Raw genomic sequence first — 20,490 nt, 5'->3', positions numbered from 1 at the left:
GTGGGCACCCAAGAGTTAAAATGCATTCAGCTCGGGCATTGAGTGTTTGGCACGCTGCACAGAACATGTTAGAAGATTTTTAAAGATCATATTTATTACTGACAAACATATGCAGGCTAAAAAAAAAACAGAAACGGTGTAGCTTATTGGTGTGTGTAAGGCCGCGACAGCACGCCCCTCGGAAACAAATCAGTGGAAGTCGATGAGGGCGGCCATAGTGCGCGCAGGCGCGATGCAGAGCAACCGTGAGGCAGATTTTTCAAGCTACAAATCATTTTGTATTTTTTGTCTGCGCGGTGGCCGCGTCACGTGAGCGCTTCAGCCAGTGAGGGCGAACCAGCCGTGTGACGTGTCCGCCACATCTCCCCGTCGCACAAACGCTATAAGCACGAATCGCTCGGACAGGTGCGCGCGACGCCAGTGCGCTCCGTCAGGCGTGCCCACTATAAACTTATACTGCGTATTCGTAGCCATATATGCCCCAAACATGCTGCTGTTCCGAGTGCTTTGTGTACGCTTTCTCACTGAGTCACACATCCCCTTTGAATTGGTGCCCTGCGTATCCGTGGTTAGCCTCACGTGTAACATCCTTTCTATCTTTCTTTAGAAAATGTGCGCTGCATTCTTTTAAAATAAAAATAAACGGACTTGTGATCTAGTTTCAGTCCCCGGTAGACACAAAATAACATGGTGTTTAACACTTTAGTGTAATCAACGTTCTTAGAAAGAGGCAGTGACCCGCCCAGTAACATTTTCACTTCCCGTGTAAACTCTTTCTCCCCCCCCGCCCCCTCTTTGGGTCTGTGTAACTCAAACTTTATCTGTTAATTATAGCTCTCCCCCTTGATCTTACAAGCGGTCTTATAATACAGGATAAGATCATCATCGCAAACATTCGCCAAAGGGTTAATATGGAGACTTTCTAAAGTTAAATAAATGTAACACCTTAAACATGTCACTGCCATTAGTACACTTTGCTCCTAGGAGGGATTCGCCCCTTAACCATGTCACTGCCATTAGTACACTTTGCTCCTAGGAGGGACTGACCCCTTAACCATGTCCCTGCCATTAATACATTTTGCTTCTAGGAGGGACTGACCCTATAAGTGCTGCAACACAGATTTTAAAATGTGTGTTTTAACCCATTAGCTGCTGTTGTGTTGCAGGCACCAGAAAAGTTAAATGGATTTTCTATTTATTTCATTTTTTTCCCCCCCCTTTATTTTTTCATCTCGCACCTCGGGGGGATAATTTTCCGAAAGGTTAAGTTGATTCTGGGGGCCAGCACTTTCTTCCTCACGGGCAGGCTGTGATACCAGTAAACGTTGGTGGGGAAGTTCATCACGAGCAGGCTCCCGTGGGCCAGCTCCACCTTCACGGGCTCAACATGGCGCAATGGCTTTTTACCGCGTGCGTCCCTGTGCCGAAACAGGAAATCCCTATGGGCTCCGAAAGACACTGAAGCGATGGGACTTTGGGGGGCCAGATCCTTCTCGTCGTCCCGGTGTTCTCCAATGTGATCACTCCCATCCTTGTACCTTCCAAGAAGAAAATGTGGGATTAGTAGGTCCTTCCATCAAAGGTTGTTGTAACAAATTAATTGTCATGTTGTTGTTGGCGAGAGTCACGTTAATTAAGTAGAGCGGTCTAAACCCCCATACAAAGAAAATAATGATCTTGATAAACGATTGTGGTCAGTTTGCCTTCTGAATAATGGAGCGCAAGTCTGTATTAGGCTCATCGAACAAGTAGCATCTCTTTCCGTTGAATGGTTTTATTTTGTCTTTGATAAAACTGGTGGTTTTTTTTTTTGTTAAAATTATACATTAAAAGACAAAGCCCCAATGCTACATCCAATACGACAAATTATATAGTCCAGTACTTAGCTGTCCTCTCATAAGTAATATTCATTTAGTCAAATTCTTTGACCAAAGTATTTTTAAGCCGATAACTACGCCAGGTAGCCCCATTGTTACAGGTCCTGTACTCTCTGCAAACGTTCTTTACCTCTGGAGGGCGGAGTTCTGCTGAGCATAGATACCTTGGGAAGGCATTAGTTTGGACTGCAGCTGAGATTAGGTTCCAGATAATCTAGCCCTGTGATATCATCTACTGTTTAGCGGCCGATTAGCAGGATCAAGGGCTGTCTGGAAGTGCTGCTGTCTTAGGCTACGTCCCCAGTGGCCATAATGTCACCCGGCAGGTTCGCCCTCATTGGCTGAACCGCCGAGGGGCGTAGCCTAGTGCTCCATCACGACTCCTGATCTCAATTTTCTTGAGAGCGTGAGTATCTGTCGGTGCAGCGCGGCGGCCCCAGCCCCGGCCCCATCGTGGAGCGGCTTTTGTCCCTGCAGCGTCCGCCACAGCGGGCGCTGCAGTAGCCAGCGGGGACCTGGCCTTACTCCAGCGCTGTGACCCAGGGCGGTCTGAATGCCTGTCCCAAAGTTGCCTACAGTATGCAAGTGCATTACTTTGCGATTCTGATACATAAAGCAATCTTCACTATATTTCCCTTGTCTTTTCTATGTGGAACTCCCCTCCCCCTTCTCTTTTGATCTTCATGGAATTCGCTCTGAATGTATGAAGAGGTTATCTAGATGTCTTTCAGAGTTGGTTACTCTATATAACCCCGCTGCTTGATTAATACGTGAACCATATGAGTGGAACATTCATCGAAATTCCAGTTCACAAATGACAGTGTATACTGCGTTGCACTATTATTATTATTCTCTTTCATGTCCCTGGATGGAACGTGCGCCCTGAGTTTTACAGACTTACCTCTGATGGAGGAAGAAGTCTTAATAGACTTGGTCATGCACAGGTACATCACAAGACCCCCCCGCCCCCCGTCATTTAAAAAGTGGGCTAGGTTAGCTTAAAACCAGGAAAGAGGCCTCTCGATACATTCCCTGCAAACAATGAGATTAGCTGCCAAAAAATTCGAAAAGTGAATCCTAACAAACTATTTTAACCTACATTCCTGTGGTTCTTGTAAAGTTGGCTAATTTCACCAACGAATCTACATTCAAACAACGTCAAGAACCTAAAATAGGGGTCACTCTCTTGCAAAGAAACATATTTCAGGTTATGGAATGGAGTTCATCTTTTATTGGGTGAACAGCTAGCGAACTTATAAAACTGTGCACGTTTTTCTTTGGCTAAAAACCATGGTAAATTTCTCATTGTTTGAGAACGCGAGTTGAAATTCCAACATATAATTACAAGGTTTCTCCAAATTGCAGGATGTTAAAGTGATTTTATATAAATATACATATATATTATATACACGCTTACATGGAGTATATATAGAAGTATGGAGAGATGCATGTTGGTTATTACTCGAAGGGACAGGAAAAAGAATGAATGAGTTTGAAACCAAAAACAAAAATGTCTGTGACATCACCACAAGGGGGAAGAAATTAAAATGGCGGTGGGCCGGACATATCGCAAGAAATGACTATCGTTGGGCAAAGATGGCACTCGACTGGAGAGAGATTAAAAGACCAAGGCGACCAAAAGTAAGATGAAATTAAATACAAAAATATGTTGGAGCGACGTGGAGAAGAGAGGCTGCAACCGCAATACCTGGAAGATCCATGGGGAGGCGTCATCCAGCAGTGGGGAGACAAGGGCTGAGAATGATGATCATATATACATATACAGATTTATATTACCTGTTAATCAGAACAAAGTTGAAGGAATGTCCCGTGGCCTGTGTCACCCTCTCCCTGATGCTGTCCAGTACAGGAATCCAAGGTTTCGGAGATAAGGTGATGCCGGAAAAATTGTACGTTAACCCCGCGTCTCCATAAGTCACCTGCTTTCTAGGGACGTTGTACCATTTACCATATACCTGAACTCTGCTCAGATCCCCTGCAAGAGAATAAGGGTTCATACAAGAACTGACATTTTGATGGCAGTAAGTTTCCTAAAAAAAAACCAACATCAATGAAGCTTTCACATCAACGTCATAAATAAGATGAAGTAATAATTTGGATATAAAAATTTACACACACACACACGCTGAGAGACTAAAATGTCCCGCTCCCTCCTCTCTCCACTCTCCCTGTCTGTTTCTCCGCTCCCTCCTACACCCTATTTCTCCGCTTCTCCCTCTCTTTCTCTGTTCCCCCCCCCCATGCGCAGCTGCTGTCTCCCCCCCTACAGTGTCCCACACACACACACACACTGTCACACACACGCACACACAGTGGACAGGAGGAGGGGGGAGGGAGAGTGGAACAGCCGCCGATCCGAACTGGCGGCCCCCCCCCCCAGCGCCCATCTCACCGCACCGCACGGGCAACCAAGGGAGCGCCGTGGGCAAGGGGACCGGAGTGAAGGGCATGTCCTGCGTGGCCACCACTGCCCTGCTCACCCGCCCTCCCCCCGGCTTGTCCCGCTGCGCGTGGCAGAAGGTGATGGCGGAGCAGCGGAGGGTGAGGGGGGAAGGCGTGCCGAGGGGAAGGTAGCGGGGAGGTGAGCACTCAGCCGGGCCGCGCCACCCCCTCCCCGCGGCCAAGCAGGGGTAAGGGCGCCGCGAGGGGAGCTGCGGGTGAGTGGGGGTGATGGAGGCGGGGGGGGGAGCCGGAAACTAATTATTGTAGCTTAATCTTAGTCATTTTTACTATTTTATTTCTGCTTTTTAACGCAATTTTAAGGCAAATGCCCCCTTTTCACACACCTTACAATGTCATTATTTGGTGCTTGTGGCACAAGGAGTGACACTTCACCCACTTCAAAATCCGCAGCGTCAGCCTTAGTTCACTCCTACTGATATAATGCCCTGTCCACTGACTCCAACTGGGATCTCACACACCAAAGGCCAGAAGAGAGCACGCTCTGGATTACCTGAGAAATATACCATTTCCTGTTCTAGCTGTTGATAGATCTCGCCTGCTTCGGCCTTGCTGAATAGCGATGTGTAGTCACAATCCAGACCCTCCGCTTGGATTTTCTTCCACGTATAATGCGCCGTCGCTAAAGTTCCAGCTCCTTCTACAGTCTTCTTCCTCTTCCCGGACATCTCTTCGTCTTCTTTCCCAGCAGCGAGATCGGCGTATTCTCCCGCGTCTCCCCTCCTACCTTTGATTGTTGTTTTTTTAATTACAAATGTATCCATTGTTTTCTGCTAAAAAAAAAAAAAAATGATGTTTGTCAATTCAATGTGCAGTGTTCCCCGGGGAAAAAAAATAATCTTATAGGATTTGGTTACTAAACAAACACTTGAGGACTGTTTTATTAAAAATTCAAATATTTTGACACACAAGTCTTTGATGCAGAAAACGTTATACTACACAGGGTCTATTTATAATGTGTGTGATGAACCTGTAGGGAAAAGGAGCACAAACGTTATTAATATTGTTTGTATTTAACCAATAATGATGCAAAGTAATGTGTAATTAAAACATTTTTTTTTTTAAAGGGTGGTTATACAGCTCCCGGCAGCCACCAAGCTATGAATTCACTTATGAGCAAGAATTAACATTCAAATGTCACCCTTCGGCCTCAATTATACCAGAAACTGCAGAGCTGCAAAGAGATCCGGTGACGTCATCGTAGTGACGCTACATGCGCACTTGCAGAAGCGATTTGTAGCGCTACTGCAGGGAGACATGGCCAGATCATTTCTCTCTCTCGTGCGATGTTCAGGTGCGCTGTGACTGGCCCGAGGCAATCACGTGATGCGGCCGTCACCTGGGAAAAACACATTCTCAGATCTCTTCGTGAGACAGAAGCTTTGCAGCACTTCGCGGCGCTACCGTCGCGGTTAGTATGTGCGCTTTCATTTGATTCTATTGCTTTGTTTTGAAGCTGCGCAGCGTCCCCGGCGATTTCTGGTATAATCACGGCCTTCTGCTCCTATTGGCTGATTCTCAGAACCTTCAGCTAATTACAGCACATGGTAAAATATAAAATACTATTAAGACACTTAATATAGCCAGTACCAAAACTGCCCTTATAGTGTAAATATATATATTTTATGTATTTTCCACAGGATAATGTTCCTTTATAAGTGGTTCACACATATGTCTTAGTTACAAACACCTAGGAGTGAAGTTTTCGACCATTGAATGCCCTTTTAATAGGATCATTGTGATTTTATTATTATTATTATTATTTTGCTGACCCCCATTAAGAGTATATGATACTGCACAGTGATGGCTAGCGCCCTATACTGAATAAAGGGCCACTTCCTCTGTGTAGTGATGGATGTAACCATGGTAACCCCTGCCAGGAATTCCCCACAGCGCATGCGCGCTTTACTCCGAATTTTGGCGCCAAATGTTTGCAGCCAGAGCCCCAGCACGGACACACCGAGCGCCGGCAAGATTAGCAGGGGCAGGGGCATCATGATCGGCCAGAAAACCATCAACTCTTTCTTCGGGCCGGTCTCCAAGAAGAGGTCCGCCCCGGAGGCGTGGGGGGAGGTAGGGACGAGAAGGGCGACTCATATACATGGGGGTCGGGGGTGCAAGGCACCCTCTGTGCTGAGCAATGACTTGGAGTCACCTGTGGGGGGAGGTAGGTTAGAGGTGTGAATGAATAGGGCATGTATGCATAGGGGGCAATTAATGGGGGTCTAGGTGAAAATGGTTACTTGGGGGTTGCATGTCGCCTCCTGGTTTGCAGAGCAATGATCTGCAGCCACCCCCCACAGGTGCAGCAAGGCGATCTGGTCTGAGATCACGTCTGCAAGGCGAGCCGAGTTCAATCCAGTGTAAAGCAAGCAGCCCCCCTCCCCGTGAAGGGTGAGGGAGCAATGTTAATGTTAAAATGCACTACGGCATGTCATAGGGAAGGTGTTCATTGCAAGTCATGCTGTTGCTGTACATAGCCTGATATGGCTTAAATGCAATAACTATGATCCTAAATGCAATTATCTGGATGGGGATAGTGGGTGTAATTAGTCCCTACAGCTGCAGCACATCACTGCAACCCAGTTCCATCATGACAGAGTAAGTGCGATTCTACAAGGGTCAGGGAATAAGTTACATTAATTGCAGATCAATTGCCTTCAAATGTTTTGTACGTATAGAACTTCCAAGAGGGATTTAAAATAATATACACACACTTCTACTTTGGATGGGTAATAGTTACATGCATTACCTTATTAGCCTGTTATTTGGCCGGATCTGTGCTGATAAACTCTCCCTATATATTTTTTTTACCAGCCACATGTATGAAGAAAATAAATGCAGAAAAGGCTCAGGCCAACTGATCTCCTGCAGTGCATCATGTGTCCTTTTAAATCATCATCACCTGCAGCAAGAGATGCTGTTCAGTTTCACTGGGGGGTGGCGCGCTTTCTAGGGCGGGGCTAGTAATAGTGGCAGCCAATAGCTGTGCAAGAAGTGTTATGTGGGCGGGGTTAACCCCCCCCCCTTTTTTTTTTGCCGCGAAAAGACAGCATGTTTGTCTTGATTGGACCCGGAAGTGTATTAGCACATGGCAGCAGGGGGTGGGAAAAGAGAACTGTTTCTGTTATACTTGACTGATATACATATAAATTTAGCGCCACCTAAAGATATTTCTGACAATTTAAAAGCAATATGCTTAAATTACATGCAGTCTGGACTTAATTATGAAATTATAGTTACAATTTATTTTTAAAGAGTGCGTGATTGTTCTAGAATTTATTTTCAATTGGATTTACAGTCAATGCAAAATACTCCCTGCTTGTACATTGCAGCCGATTATTAAATCTGCAGTTATTTCAATTTAAAGAGTGAAGATGATAACCACATGTAAAATAAGGGCAAGGCAAGCTTGCATTTTTCTCTCTGCAAAAAATGCTGCGTTCAGGTTATTTACCCGCTCCTGCTCTGTTCGCGATCCGCAGACAACTCCAGAGAAAAAGAAAAGGCCAGCAGAGGAAGATGAGAGCCCCAAAATAGTCTCCCCGCCTCTGAGCCCCGAACAGCTGGGCCGGATCCAGAGGAACAAAGCAGCTGCCTTGCAGAAACTTGCGTCCCGCTACACACCAGAGGGGCTGGGCGAGAGCTGGAGACAGGAGCTGAATGCAGAGTTTGCCAAACCCTACTTTATAAAGGTACAGTAAGTCCTCGTTTTATGACGAATGGCTTATCCGACGCTGTCCAATGCATCCCTATGGCCGGTTTTACGACGCCAAAATGGCTTACCCGACGCTTTGCAAAGTTGCAACATTGTCAATCAGAAAGCTGCAGTCGGGGAAATCGTCCAGATCAGTCTGTGTGAAGGTTTTGTGGTGTATTTATGCCTTTAAACATGTCTAACAGTTTTTATTATACAGTTCTGGATTCAATAAATAGAATCTTTACATCATAATGTGTGTACAGCATAATCTTATTGCTTCAGTAAAATATTTTGTGTATTTTAGCATTAAAAATGCCTTCAGGAACGGAAAGTTTGATTTAAACAGCGTTCCTATGGGAAAATGTGATTCGCTTTAAAACGCTTCGCTATCCAACGCCATTTTGAGTAACACATTGTGTCGGATAACCGAGGACTGCCTGTATTGGCAGATCATGAGGGAGTTTAGGTTGCCAGGACATTGTCAACTCTTAAGAGGCTGGCAATGCGATGAAGGGGTGAAAGAACATGTGATTTTTTATTAATAAGTCAGTTCTGTACTAAGAGAAAATACTTGTAGCATTAAAAAATATGTACCAAACATTTTTTTCTCTTGTTCCTATAGCAACCATTTACAAAGTCACATCCACTTCTAAAACAGGCTCTGGCACGTCCCTTTTTGAGCCCTGCACTCTTTCTAGCAGTGAACCAATTGTATCTAGTGACTGCCTGGTCACATCTTCCCCACAGAACTATGCATCTTGGGTCCTCTTCTGATGCACTGACAGAAATTTTAGTGAACCCCCCGAGCCGAATCTTCGCCAATCGATCACAGGAGAACGGCTTGGTCGGCAACTTAGCTAATTACTTGTCAGTGTCTAGATTGTATTGATGCACACATTGAATGGGAATTTTATTTTATTTTTTAATCGGCAGCTTGAACTGCTTTAAGATAAACCCAATAGTATAGCAATAAGCTGTATCGATCTGTACCAGGGGCGGCTAACTCCAGTCCTTAAGGGCCACCAAGAAGTCAGGTTTTAAGGATAGCCATGCTTCAGAACAGTCAATGACTGGGCCACCTGTGCTGAAGCAGAGCTATCCTTAAAACCTGGCCTCTTGGTGTCTCTTGAGGACTGGAGTTGGCCAATCCTGATCTATACAGTTTGACATGCCGTTAACCAGGGTATTTTTTCTTTCTAGCTGGCAGGGTTCGTTGCAGAAGAAAGAAAGCGATATACAGTGTATCCTCCCTTGCACCAGGTCTTCAGCTGGACACAGATGTGCGACATCAGAGATGTATGTACTTTATAACGGTGCTTTTCCACTTGAGGATCCCAGAAGTAGAAATACAGTGTATTATTTTATACATGTATACGGTGTGTGTTTGGAACCCTATACGTTAATTCTTTTTAGGGATCGTTACAAACGCCATGTAGTTATAAAATGATCAGGAATAAGGCTGGCATACAAGCTTTCTTTATTTAATGTTCCATTATGTCTTGTTGTTGAGACCGTCTTTTCTTAACATTGTGGCCCCCTTTTCCTACAAAGGTGCTGTATGTGTGACTATTTAGAGAAAGAATAGACCAGCACAACTACGGACAAATAAATGAATATATTAAAAAGAATAGTAGCCAACAATGCTCACTTACATATAAGATGTAACGTTCAATCACTTCAGGAGGCGTGGTGTGGAGGTAGATATTAGGAAGACGCTCTTCACGTTGTCCTTCTGTATAAGTGACACAAGTTCCATTGACTAGGAGCCTTTGAGATGTGTGCCCCGTTCTGAAAGCTGACTCACAGGCGACACTTAGTGTACGCTGCTCCTGTCCTGCTTCTCCACGCTCTTCTGCATTCAGCACCCACCAGGCATCTCGGTTGACATTACCACGCTCTCTTGAGAAACACTGCCACCAGTAAAACCAACGCGTTTCGCTTGGCTTCATCGGGACTATGTGCAGTGTTGGTGATATCACCGTTTAGACACTTGCAAATGCTACAAAATCTGTGTATTTATCTAGGTAAAGGTCGTCATTTTGGGACAGGACCCGTACCACGGACCCAAGCAAGCTCACGGGCTGTGCTTCAGCGTTCAGCAGCCTGTGCCACCTCCACCCAGGTACTCTCAATTGCTCAGGAGTGTCATTTCTTTTTAACCTCTTGTTTGTCTGAGGAGATGGGGAAACTCCTCTGATTAGAGGGAGGGGTGGGAGCGGCAGTGGCTGTTACAGAGGCCCGCGCTTCCCAGGCATTTAAATGCCTTCGGGGATCGCGCGAGGCCTCTGTAACTTTCACTTACCTGCAGTTCCAGCGACGTGTCTCCATGGCAACCGGCATCAAATAACGCTGGAGTCGTGCTTGAAGGGGGGCGCGAGACGGAGAGGGAACGGGAGTGCATGTTGGTAAGTTTGCGCACCCCTGAACTAATGTATGAACTCTAGTAATTGAAGTATTAGGATATGCCAGAGAGCTGCTCTTGCGCAAGAAAAATAGAAACTTATGTAGGGTGCAGAATAAACTGCAAGTATATAGATTTTCCCAAACTGGTCGCATTCTATAAAAAAATGAAATACATTTATTAGTCTTCCAAAAAAAGAGAAGCGTTATAAAGATGGTTATAGATATAGTTTTAGTTCAGCAGTCTTCAAAGTGTTGTTGTAGTCTATCTCAATCTCTAATCTTATCATTCATCTTGTTTCTCTTCCCTGGAGGTGCTGCTTCTTTTGTTGCTCCGGCCCTTGGGTTAAGGGGGGGGGGGGTTTGGGATGTGTGTGTGTTCAAAATGGTGTATAAACATTGTGTTTTAGAAAATGAACCAAAGACGCCTCAATGCATATCCAATATGACAAATGATTTGGTTAATTTCCATGGGTTTTGTTTTTTTGTTTGTCATAAGTTTGTGTCATTTAGTTGAGTCTTTTGGTCAAACCATATCAAGGCTCATACACTACCAATGTTATACGGGGTCTTTTTGAATTTCCTCCACTGCATGGAGAAAAGAGGCAACAGACATTGATATAGTCAATAGCATGAGGTGTTTGACATGTATATGGGGCCAAAGGGTTATTATTGATACATAGATAAACATCTGTGTCTCATGGCTGAAAAATGCCAGGTGCCTAAAATTTGACATCTGGCGCCTATGCTGCATGCAGTGATCGCTTAACGGTCCGTCACCTCTGACCGGCACCAGCGCCGGTCACAATGCTTTACTAGCGCGAGAGCAACGCTTGATTGGGTGCGCTGTTACTAGTCCCGGTAGTGACTAATGTATCGGGCATCACTGCTGTGCTTATTCTGGTTATAGAGAGGGGGGCGAGAGGCGCAGAATGGGGTTTGCTCTCCATTCGGGGACGGGGAAGAGTGTCGGTGCTAGAGTGTCCACGTCCGTAATTGTTACTGATACACAGTGTCGCACACCTAATGACGGGGGGGGGGGAGAGTTTGGTAGAAGTCGCAACAGCCCTCCCCTCCCCCCCCCCCCCCCCCCCTGAATCTATTAATCGCCTGTAACGTGGTGTGTTCATCACAGCTTGGAGAACATGTACAAGGAGCTTGAGACGGACATCGAGGGCTTTGTACATCCGGGGCACGGTGATTTGACTGGCTGGGCCAAACAAGGTGAGAATTGGTCGACGTGGCGTCTTTATTTTGAACGTGAACACGAGGCTGTGTTATGTAGAAAGACTTCCTGAAACCTTCACCCTGTGGAGTACAGTGGATAGTAGTATAGAGGTTGGTGCTCGGGCTGAGAGGGGGTCCTCTCCCCCAAGCCGTGTCCAAGAATGATAGTCCAGCACTCCAGTTCATTACTCTGAGCTTATTTTGTAAGTGACATTTGTAAATGCCCATGAGATCACAGAAATATTGTAGTCCAAACGTCCAACCAAAATAAATATCCTACTTGATCCTGCCCTCCTGAATCCTTTTCATGCCAGAGAAGCACTTTGCTTTAAACTTGGCTGCCATTGGGACTCTTCTTCTCTCTGCTGCTGTTGCTGCTTTCTCACCCTTTTTGCTTGCAGAGATTAATGCAGGGGCGGCAAATTCCCGTCCTCCAGAGCCACCAACTGGTCAAGTTTTAAGAATATCCCTGTGACTCGGTCAACGACAACCACCTGTGCTGAAGCAGGGATATTCTTAAAACTTGACCTGTTGGTGGCCCTTGAGGACTGGAGTTGGCCGCCCCCTGCTGTAATGCATTACACAACAACCCCGGCAGTGATGGGGTCAAAGCAACCGATTTTTGTTTGTGCAATGCATGATGGGACACTGGAGTTGGCCTGATATCCCCTCTCTCCCTCTCCCCCATGCAGGAGTCCTCCTCCTAAACGCTGTGCTGACTGTCCGGGCCCATAACGCCAACTCGCACAAGGACCGCGGCTGGGAGCAGTTCACAGACTCGGTGGTTTCCTGGCTAAACAAGAACCTGGACGGAGTGGTCTTCATGCTGTGGGGAGCCTACGCTCAGAAGAAGGGCAGCAGTATCGACCGGGTATGGGCTGTTATAATGACTCCGAATGGCCCATTTCTGTACTGGGTGTTTTACAGGGCTGAAAGCATAGAGTCCGCAACCCCTTCAGGGTGTAATTGTTTTGTGTGTCACTATCTCTAATTGGTATATCAGGAGGGAATACACATTTATTATTATTTTTTTAGGGCAGGATTAAGAGGTTGAGCGTGTGCGGCAGCAACATGCCGGCTCCCCCTGGGCGGGGGGTGCCCCAGTCTGCGCACACCTGGTCTAGAACGAGGTCCTCTAGCATTGAACATTTCCTTTAGCTAAGGCATCTGTTCCTTGAGACCGCTTTTTCCTTCGACACATCTATATCACATGGTAAATCCCAGGGAGGTTTGTCCTAAACGTGTGTTCCCCTGTCCCTCTTTACAGAAGCGTCACCACGTTCTCCAAACCGTCCACCCTTCTCCCCTCTCGGCCCACCGAGGATTCTTCGGCTGCCATCACTTCTCCAGAACCAACACCTTCTTGCAGGACTTGGGCAAGGATCCCGTTGACTGGAAGGCCCTGTGACGGGTCGGACTCTTTCGAGACCAGAGGTCTTCTACGCGGTATTGGCCAAGACGACGATGCAGTGCAGAGCACTCAATCGGAAGGCGGCTGGTTCATGAAAATAGCTAACGTAACAGAACACTAATGGGTTATGTTTCTGTGCAGAGCGGCTAAGTATTACGCCTCTGAGAGCTGCATGTAGGTCAGGAGTGGCCAACCGCAGTCCTCAAGAGCCACCGACAGGTCAGGTATTGGGGTTATCCTTGCTTCAGCACAGGTGGCTCAATCAGTGGCTCAGTCTTTGACCGAGCCACTGATTACGCCACCTGTGCTGAAGCAGGGATGTCCTGAAATCTTGACCTTTTGGTAGCTCTTCAGGACTGCAGTTGGCCACTCCTGACCTAGATGCCCACAAGATAATGTGCCTGCCTTATAACTACTACTGAACTTTGCAACGGCTCCGCGGTGCTCGCTGCGACACCAAAAAAACATGGATACTTTGGGCTATATTGACTAAAGAGCAATAGATATTATTGATCGTTCTCTTGATCCATAACGATTAACCATGGTGGCTATTGCACTTCAGTAAACAAAGCCCTCTTGGGCAACACTGTTAAAATGCTTCTTCATATCATTTTAATAGTAAAAATATATATATTTAAAAGTTCACATATTACCAGCTTTGTTAATAGGACATATGTAGGAGCCCAATGGAAATAAACAAGTAGCCAGCACCTAGTTTCTTACCGTTTATATAGTGACATGGCAGGCGTATGTCCCCAAATTTGTCACTTTAAATGGTGTTGCTCCTGGGAAAGGGGTCGTCACTTACTAGGACGTTTCCTTTCCAGCTAACCAGATTCAACCGAGGGACCTGTTGTGTCACCCACTAAAAGTCCGTCGCCTTCACTAATAAATAACATGGGTGCCTGGCTGACTATAACATCATCTGTTTTTAACAAATCGGCATATACACACGCGATGCAATTCAACATTGCATTTGAATCTGCAAAGGAAAAAATATCTGCTGCTTTTTATGTATGTGAGATGGGGCACCAAAAAAATACTGAAAAGATAGAAAAGAAAAACCCAGGAACCAGCGCAGAACTTCACAATGATCTAATAACATAAACCACATGTTCATTCTCGTTGGCAAACCGGTCTAGAATATTTGGTCGCGACCAAATGACCGCCGGCGCTTTGCCACGACTCACGCCGCCGCCGGCCATTTCGCCTCTAAGGTAAGTGCCTAAACCCCATGCCCTAAAACCCCCTACCCTACGCTCTTGCCTTAAACACCCCTACCCTAACCGCTAAAACCTTTTAAATAACCCCATACGCTAACCGCTAAACACCTTTCAATTAACCCCCTACCCTAACTGCTAAACCCCTTAAATTAACCCCCTAACCGCTAAAACCCTTTAACCCCCTACCCTAGCCGCTAAAACCCTTTAAACTAACTGATTTAAAAGGTAATAAAACTTACCTTTAGAAGTGTCCGGCGATGGAGATTCCATCGGTGGCGGCGGAAAGTCCGTCTGCAGCTGAGTGCCGGCTGTGGTTTACCGCGGCCAAACGTTCCATTCCGTCAGCAAAACAGGCTCCCAACTTGACAGACAAAACCAATACACGAGAGAGCGAGACTGTGTCGCAATTCTTGCTTCAACAAACACTTGGAGAAGAAGTAAATGGAATCTTGACGGATTTATTTGGAAGACATCTGGACATGCAGCCTACATGAGATATGAGCAGCAGCAGACTGGCAGCGCAAAGTTTAATAATTCCTCCTAGTGCTCTATATATCAGGGTTTTAAAGTAACATGTCACTGATCACATTTCTAGAGCATTCGCTCCTGTAATCCTAAAATTATAAATATTTTACCAAGATCCACAAAAAAAATGGTATGTATTTTTGTAAAATCTGAATTATTTTATGGTCTTGTAACATTTGTGTCTAGGAAAGGCAGCATGGATTTAAAACATTGCTGTAATAAGCTACATGTATTCTTGTTTAACGTTTTGAAATAAAAAAAACATTTTGTTGACATGAACATTGTCGATTTTTGTTATCGCCTGTAACAATGCTGTGATTTTGGCAGGATTGCATTGTTTATTTTGGAGCCGGTTTCTTTTTGTAGTTTGTGTGTCTATAAAACACACAGAGGAAATTGAGCTTTGCAGAAATGTAAGGGGTTACTTTTTATGGCAGTAATAACTTATTTACAGTCACTTAAGGACAGCAGAAATAATGTAAGTATCTTTGGAAGTGGATAAACAAAGGGGTTTTAAAACAAATCGGTTCATGCTGTAACTTCCAAGAAGGGAGCGAAGTGTTCTAACATGTACAATATTTCTTTAATATTATTTCTCCTGTGAAAGGTACCATCATTAAAAAGGAATTTTTTTTCCCCTGACATGGGTAACAAGATTCAAGACCTGTAGTCACCCACTTAAAGGCACTCCATTTTAATCATTTTATTTAAACCACTCTTAAACCCCTTCAGTGTCAAATGCATTGCAGGCTCTCTGGCACTTATTTACTTTGATTTTCTTGTGTCACGTTGCAGTCCTGCCAGAGCTGCATCTATATCTACATTTGTCTGCCACAGCTAAATAAATACATGTTTGTTTCCTCTTCTAATCAGGAGGGCTCTGATCAAACACTTAAGTTTGATTTATAAATGTAAATAACATTATTTTCTGAATTTGTCATGAAAGGTTTGAAAAAACTGCATTTAAATGGCCTTTGTGGGATTTAAACCTACATGATGAAGTATAGGCTTTAACTGCGATAGCTCACGCTGATCCATATTTGACCATACAAGAAGAGGTGGGCGGAGCGAGTCTTGGAACGCAAACTCCCTGGAACGCAGTCTCCGCTTCCTACTTGGTTGCGATACGTTACAAGCCCTCCCCGGAACGCAACTCTGCAATCCTACTTCGTTACCATGCGTTCCAAGGGCCTTCCTAGATTATACTGACCTTGTTCCGTTGTCATAGTAACGTGGGGCCTGCTTAGCCCGCCTCTCCCGGGCCCTGGTTGGAGGGATGTTGCTGGTGTTGTCAGTTGTACAGTACCAGCCATGCCTGTGTAGCTGCACACAGGACTCGCACTGATCTGAGCAGGGGCCAGCCCCAGCACGTCTGCGGGATGGATAGGTAAGGTATAAGGGGGTAGGGGGACTCTTATTATCGAGATAGTGATTTAATTTGCGGTACAGGAGCCCACTGAGGGATGTCAAAGGGGAGATGACCCCTAAAGAGGGTAATCCTGTTGAAGTCGGTTGGGGCAACGTGTGTAAGAGCTTAATCCTATTATATATTATGTAATAGGATCATATGTGATTAAATAGGGCTATTATTGTGGGGTGGGGGGATTTCAGACCTGCCAACTTTATTTTCAAGAGGGTTTTGTAGCTGTTGCCAAACCACTTGAAATTGTGCAAAGAATGTGTGTGTCACAACCAGAAACCTCATACAGTGATTGTGACATTGTTGGGTTTGGGGCTGGTGATACTAAATGGGAGGGGATAATTTTTTCTTTCCATGTGGTTCCAGCGCCCTTTTCCCTACAAAACCTGTATTCGTGAAATGTTCTGGGTGTTTTGAAATCTCCTCTCTGTAATGCCATAGTAGGCGCTTGACTCCGGGGAGGAGAAGGGCTGCGTGTCAAATTCATTTTGGAGTAGATCTGGCAAAGGATGTATTCAGATACTTTCATTCACAGGTTAAAGTGACTGCTAAGAAAAAGTAGCGGTACTGTGTTTGACTTCAAAATATTATATATTTATTTATTTAACATTGGGGAAAAGATATTTAATCCGGAAAGACATACAATGTGTATGCTTGGAAAGCAGAGCAGGAGAGTTTTCCTTAAATCCACTTTTCTTTAAAAATAAAGTTCAACTAATAGTCGGTAAGAAGAAAGGCGGTATTATGGGGGTTGTAAATGAAAAAGTATTAGTTCTCTGTTCCGCTTTAGTACCATCGCACACTAATCACAGCCTTGTTAAACAAGATTCTTACATTCAATGCAGTGGTTTTCTTTGCCTTGATGAGGGTCAAATAAGACATCCCCATGATAACCCAACTCCTGAGTGCCTTACCTACCTGGAAGTGGATCTAGCTGCACAGCTTTCTGACCCCTCATTGATAAAGTCATTGCCTGTGTATATCACTGGTGTAATTGACATTACAGGAGCAAGCGACCCCTGTTTAGTAGAGCTTACAATCTAACACTGGTGAGTTAGACTTTGGGAGAGATACTGTATGTTCTGTCTGTTTCTCCCACTTCAAAGAGCAGTGAGTCAGCCCGTTCACTGAGGGGTTAGCCACTGTGCTAATGAAATGAAACTTCTTATTGAAAAGAACCCAGCATAGAGTTAGCTACCATTGGTAGGTCCCTACATTATGAATGTGTATTATTGGACGCTGGATGTGAAATGGTTAATCCAACTCGCGTTCCACCGAAGCAAAGGCAGCTTCAGTAATGTAATGTTAAGGGACAGGATGACCCTTGTCCCACATAGATCCAGTTGCTGTGCCCAGTAAGGGAGACCTCTCTATTTTGGAAACATGTTGGCACTGAATTTTGAGCCTGCGGGTGAACACTTCCCGGATTCCTTCCCTAAACACACTGTCCTAGGTTCTGCTTTCAGTCATATGGAAATCACACGCCATTCCTTCCCTTGCTGTGCAAACGTATAAGTGACAAGTATTATTTATTATTATAATTAAATATTATTCACTACGTTGGTGGATCCCACCCTCCGATCTTTGACTCTTTGGAAATACGTGCATTTTAGTTACATAGTTACATAGTAGAGGAGGTTGAAAAAAAAGACATACGTCCATCAAGTTCAACCTATGCCAAATTTAGACGACAGATACTTTATCCTATATCCGTACTTACAGTATATAAATCCAGAGGAAGACGAACAAAAAACCCCAGTGACATATCATCCAATGATATCTCATAAGGGGAAAAATAAATTCCTTCCCAACTCTAAGAATTGGCAATCAGATTACTCCCTGGATCAACAGCCTTCCCATAGTTCTTTCGTTAATATGTAATAGTGGAGATTCCGAGCAAGTGATCACTTCGGACGACGGCATCTGAACAATTAATAAATACAGTCTCCCTGATGCTTTGAGATCTTGACTTGCCCAAGGTCACAAGGAGAGTTGACAATGGGAGTTAAACTGGGCTCATTAACGTCAAAGGCACTATACAGTGGTAATAAATTCCCTTTAACTCGTTGATGAAATATCGGTCACAGTCTCTTTTCTTTTCCACGTAGTAAGTGTGACGTCAATTTGGCGCTCGTTGTAATTAGCGTAAGTTCCGAGGATCAACCAGTAAGAACGTGAGAGGGATAATGGCGCTACTCCTTTGCACTGGCAGGAATAGGGCAGTGTGGGTGCAGCTGGTATTCAGTAGGTACAGAACACAGAAATCAGACCACATAGGTGTTAAATAGTTATGGTGGAAGAGTATGGTGGTTTCCCAACTTGGGAAGTGTATTTGTGGGCACAAAGTTGCTAGAACTCGAAGCAAAGCACAAATTATTTACATCCTAACTACAATAAATAGTCTGTCTTTGAAGCAACAATGTGGCTAAACTATTAATTTTGTTAATACCTGAATTTGGGGGTCCCCTGGAGATCCTTGGTGGTCTGGGACCCCCTTGCTCATGAGCAGTGAGAGCTGGATTAACTGGCTGACTACCAGACAAAGTGGGGAAACAATATGGTGGCCAGGGCTCGCGGGGGGCTAATAGAAAAGTTGCACATCATCAGGAGTCCCTGGTTGCCATCTTTTTAGTCTGGCTCCATTTTTTTTTCTTCAAAACTGGCACACAAATATCTCCCAGGAGGACCACTGATGTCAGGAGGACTACTGATGTCAGGAGGACCACTGATGTCAGGAGGACTACTGATGAGCTCCAGGAGACCTTCAGGTTCAGTTAAGATTAACAACAAGTAGCCAGGTTTTTCCCTCTCTGTCAGTATCCAGCCTTATTCCTAAACATTTTATAATGATTATACAGTATGTGGTTTCTTGTTGATAAAATAAAGGAGCCAGAACGCCGTTCCTATGAGGTACCCCACAAATATAGCCCTGGAGCTATAATAATATTAATGATAACATATTTTCTTATGTAGTGCTGACAATGTACACAGCACTGTACATAGAAGTTTGCAGGCCCCTGCCCCATTGAGCTTCCAATCTACTTTTGGTGCCTGACGGTGATAAAGTGAGTTGGCCAACGACACAAGGAGAGCCGACAGTGGGAGTTGAACTAGGGTCACCAACACCAAAGACAGCGACATTATCACTGAGCTTCTCCATAGACCCAAGTGACTTCCTGATGTACAGCTGACACTGTTGAGTATACTGCAGGATGACTTCAGCTCCATTCATATAGCAGATCTCTAAAGACATTATTACAATATTATATATACGGTAGTTGTTGTGGGTTCCTGTGGTGCTGGCAAAATGTCAGTACTCTCTGTCCTCAACAGAACCAGCGTCACCATGTGACATGACACTGTGAAGTTCAAACCATGTAAACAGACATACTTTGGCATGTTCACCGCAGCAGAAACACGTGTCTACAATACCACCCTAAACCACGTACTAACTCCTCTGGGGAACAGCATACACACTGCTCGAGTCTGTAACAGGTGTGTCAGATGTGTTAAAACTGTTTCACTCCTCGGATATAGTGGGCTTCTTTAGTAACACGAGGTCACTGTCCCCATAACGTCAGCGGGACTTTTCTCCTAAAGAAGTGACAGACATGGGCAGGACACAGGATGGCTGGGGCTCAGGACAGAATTTCTGCATTTTATTTTGTCAGTCCAAATACAAGTATCACAAACTTCAAGATAACGTTTATTTTTTTTCTTAACCAATCAAAGAGACAACGTGGTGGTTCCTTTTTAAAAGTGCAATCCCATAGTCGGCCAGTTGAATGTCAGTAAAGATAAGAGGAGTTGGGGAGGGGGGCTCTGGCTGTACAAGCTCTTGCTGATCACACAGGGACATCTCACACAAGGGAGCAGCCAGAGGCTATCACCCCCTCCCAGGTCTCACTAACACACATTAAATATACACATAGGTGTCAGGTTTGGGAAAAACAGGTGTCAATCACCCACGTGTGACCCCTTAATCAGGTCACTGGAATTAGCTCACTTTGGTCCTAGGAAGGTTGCCCCTTTAGTTGTAGTTTAAACTTGCTGGTGTTTCGGACATGACAGAGGTCAGACCCACTGTTACCTTCAGTTGTCATATGCTGCTGTTTGTAGGGAATCCGAGTGCATAATCCCACTTGGCACACTGCAGAAGTAGCCAGGGAAACACAAAATAAACCCTTCTCATTGCAAAACCCCATAACCTTCCATCTTCCACAAAC

At 44.9% G+C, this 20,490-nt stretch overlaps 3 protein-coding genes across 7 annotated transcripts in view; 2 read left to right on the top strand and 1 right to left on the bottom strand.

Moving 5' to 3' along the window:
• Positions 1-77: 77 nt before the first annotated feature.
• Positions 78-14,936, bottom strand: ALKBH2 (alkB homolog 2, alpha-ketoglutarate dependent dioxygenase). Of its 4 annotated transcripts, none has more exons than XM_075568791.1 (4): positions 14,559-14,936; positions 4,852-5,131; positions 3,675-3,873; positions 78-1,538 (listed from the first exon to the last, which is right to left on the bottom strand). In XM_075568791.1, exons 2-4 carry the CDS (start codon positions 5,120-5,122, stop codon positions 1,220-1,222), a joined length of 789 nt encoding a protein of 262 aa, XP_075424906.1. In that variant the 5' UTR covers positions 5,123-5,131; positions 14,559-14,936; the 3' UTR covers positions 78-1,219. The 4 variants fall into 4 exon arrangements, with proteins under 4 accessions (XP_075424906.1, XP_075424908.1, XP_075424907.1 ...); XM_075568793.1 differs by having other exon boundaries at positions 4,852-5,128; XM_075568792.1 differs by lacking the exon at positions 14,559-14,936 and adding an exon at positions 7,111-7,276.
• UNG (uracil DNA glycosylase) lies at positions 6,276-15,085 on the top strand. Its single transcript, XM_075568794.1, has 7 exons — positions 6,276-6,431; positions 7,844-8,053; positions 9,259-9,354; positions 10,083-10,180; positions 11,594-11,682; positions 12,378-12,556; positions 12,953-15,085. Exons 1-7 carry the CDS (start codon positions 6,354-6,356, stop codon positions 13,091-13,093), a joined length of 891 nt encoding a protein of 296 aa, XP_075424909.1. The 5' UTR covers positions 6,276-6,353; the 3' UTR covers positions 13,094-15,085.
• Positions 15,086-16,075: 990 nt separating this feature from the next.
• ACACB (acetyl-CoA carboxylase beta) overlaps positions 16,076-20,490 on the top strand; it is an 83,853-nt gene continuing 79,438 nt past the window's right edge. For both annotated transcript variants that reach the window (XM_075568783.1, XM_075568781.1), the window contains exon 1: positions 16,076-16,231. The gene's annotated coding sequence lies outside the window, so the exon portion shown is untranslated. The remainder of the gene's footprint in view (positions 16,232-20,490) is intronic.

Source organism: Ascaphus truei, chromosome 13 (assembly GCF_040206685.1).
Source record: "Ascaphus truei isolate aAscTru1 chromosome 13, aAscTru1.hap1, whole genome shotgun sequence".
Taxonomy (NCBI): Eukaryota; Metazoa; Chordata; class Amphibia; order Anura; family Ascaphidae; genus Ascaphus; species Ascaphus truei.
The sequence above is the reverse complement of the archived record's forward strand: the minus strand, read 5'-3'. Positions and strand labels throughout refer to the sequence as shown.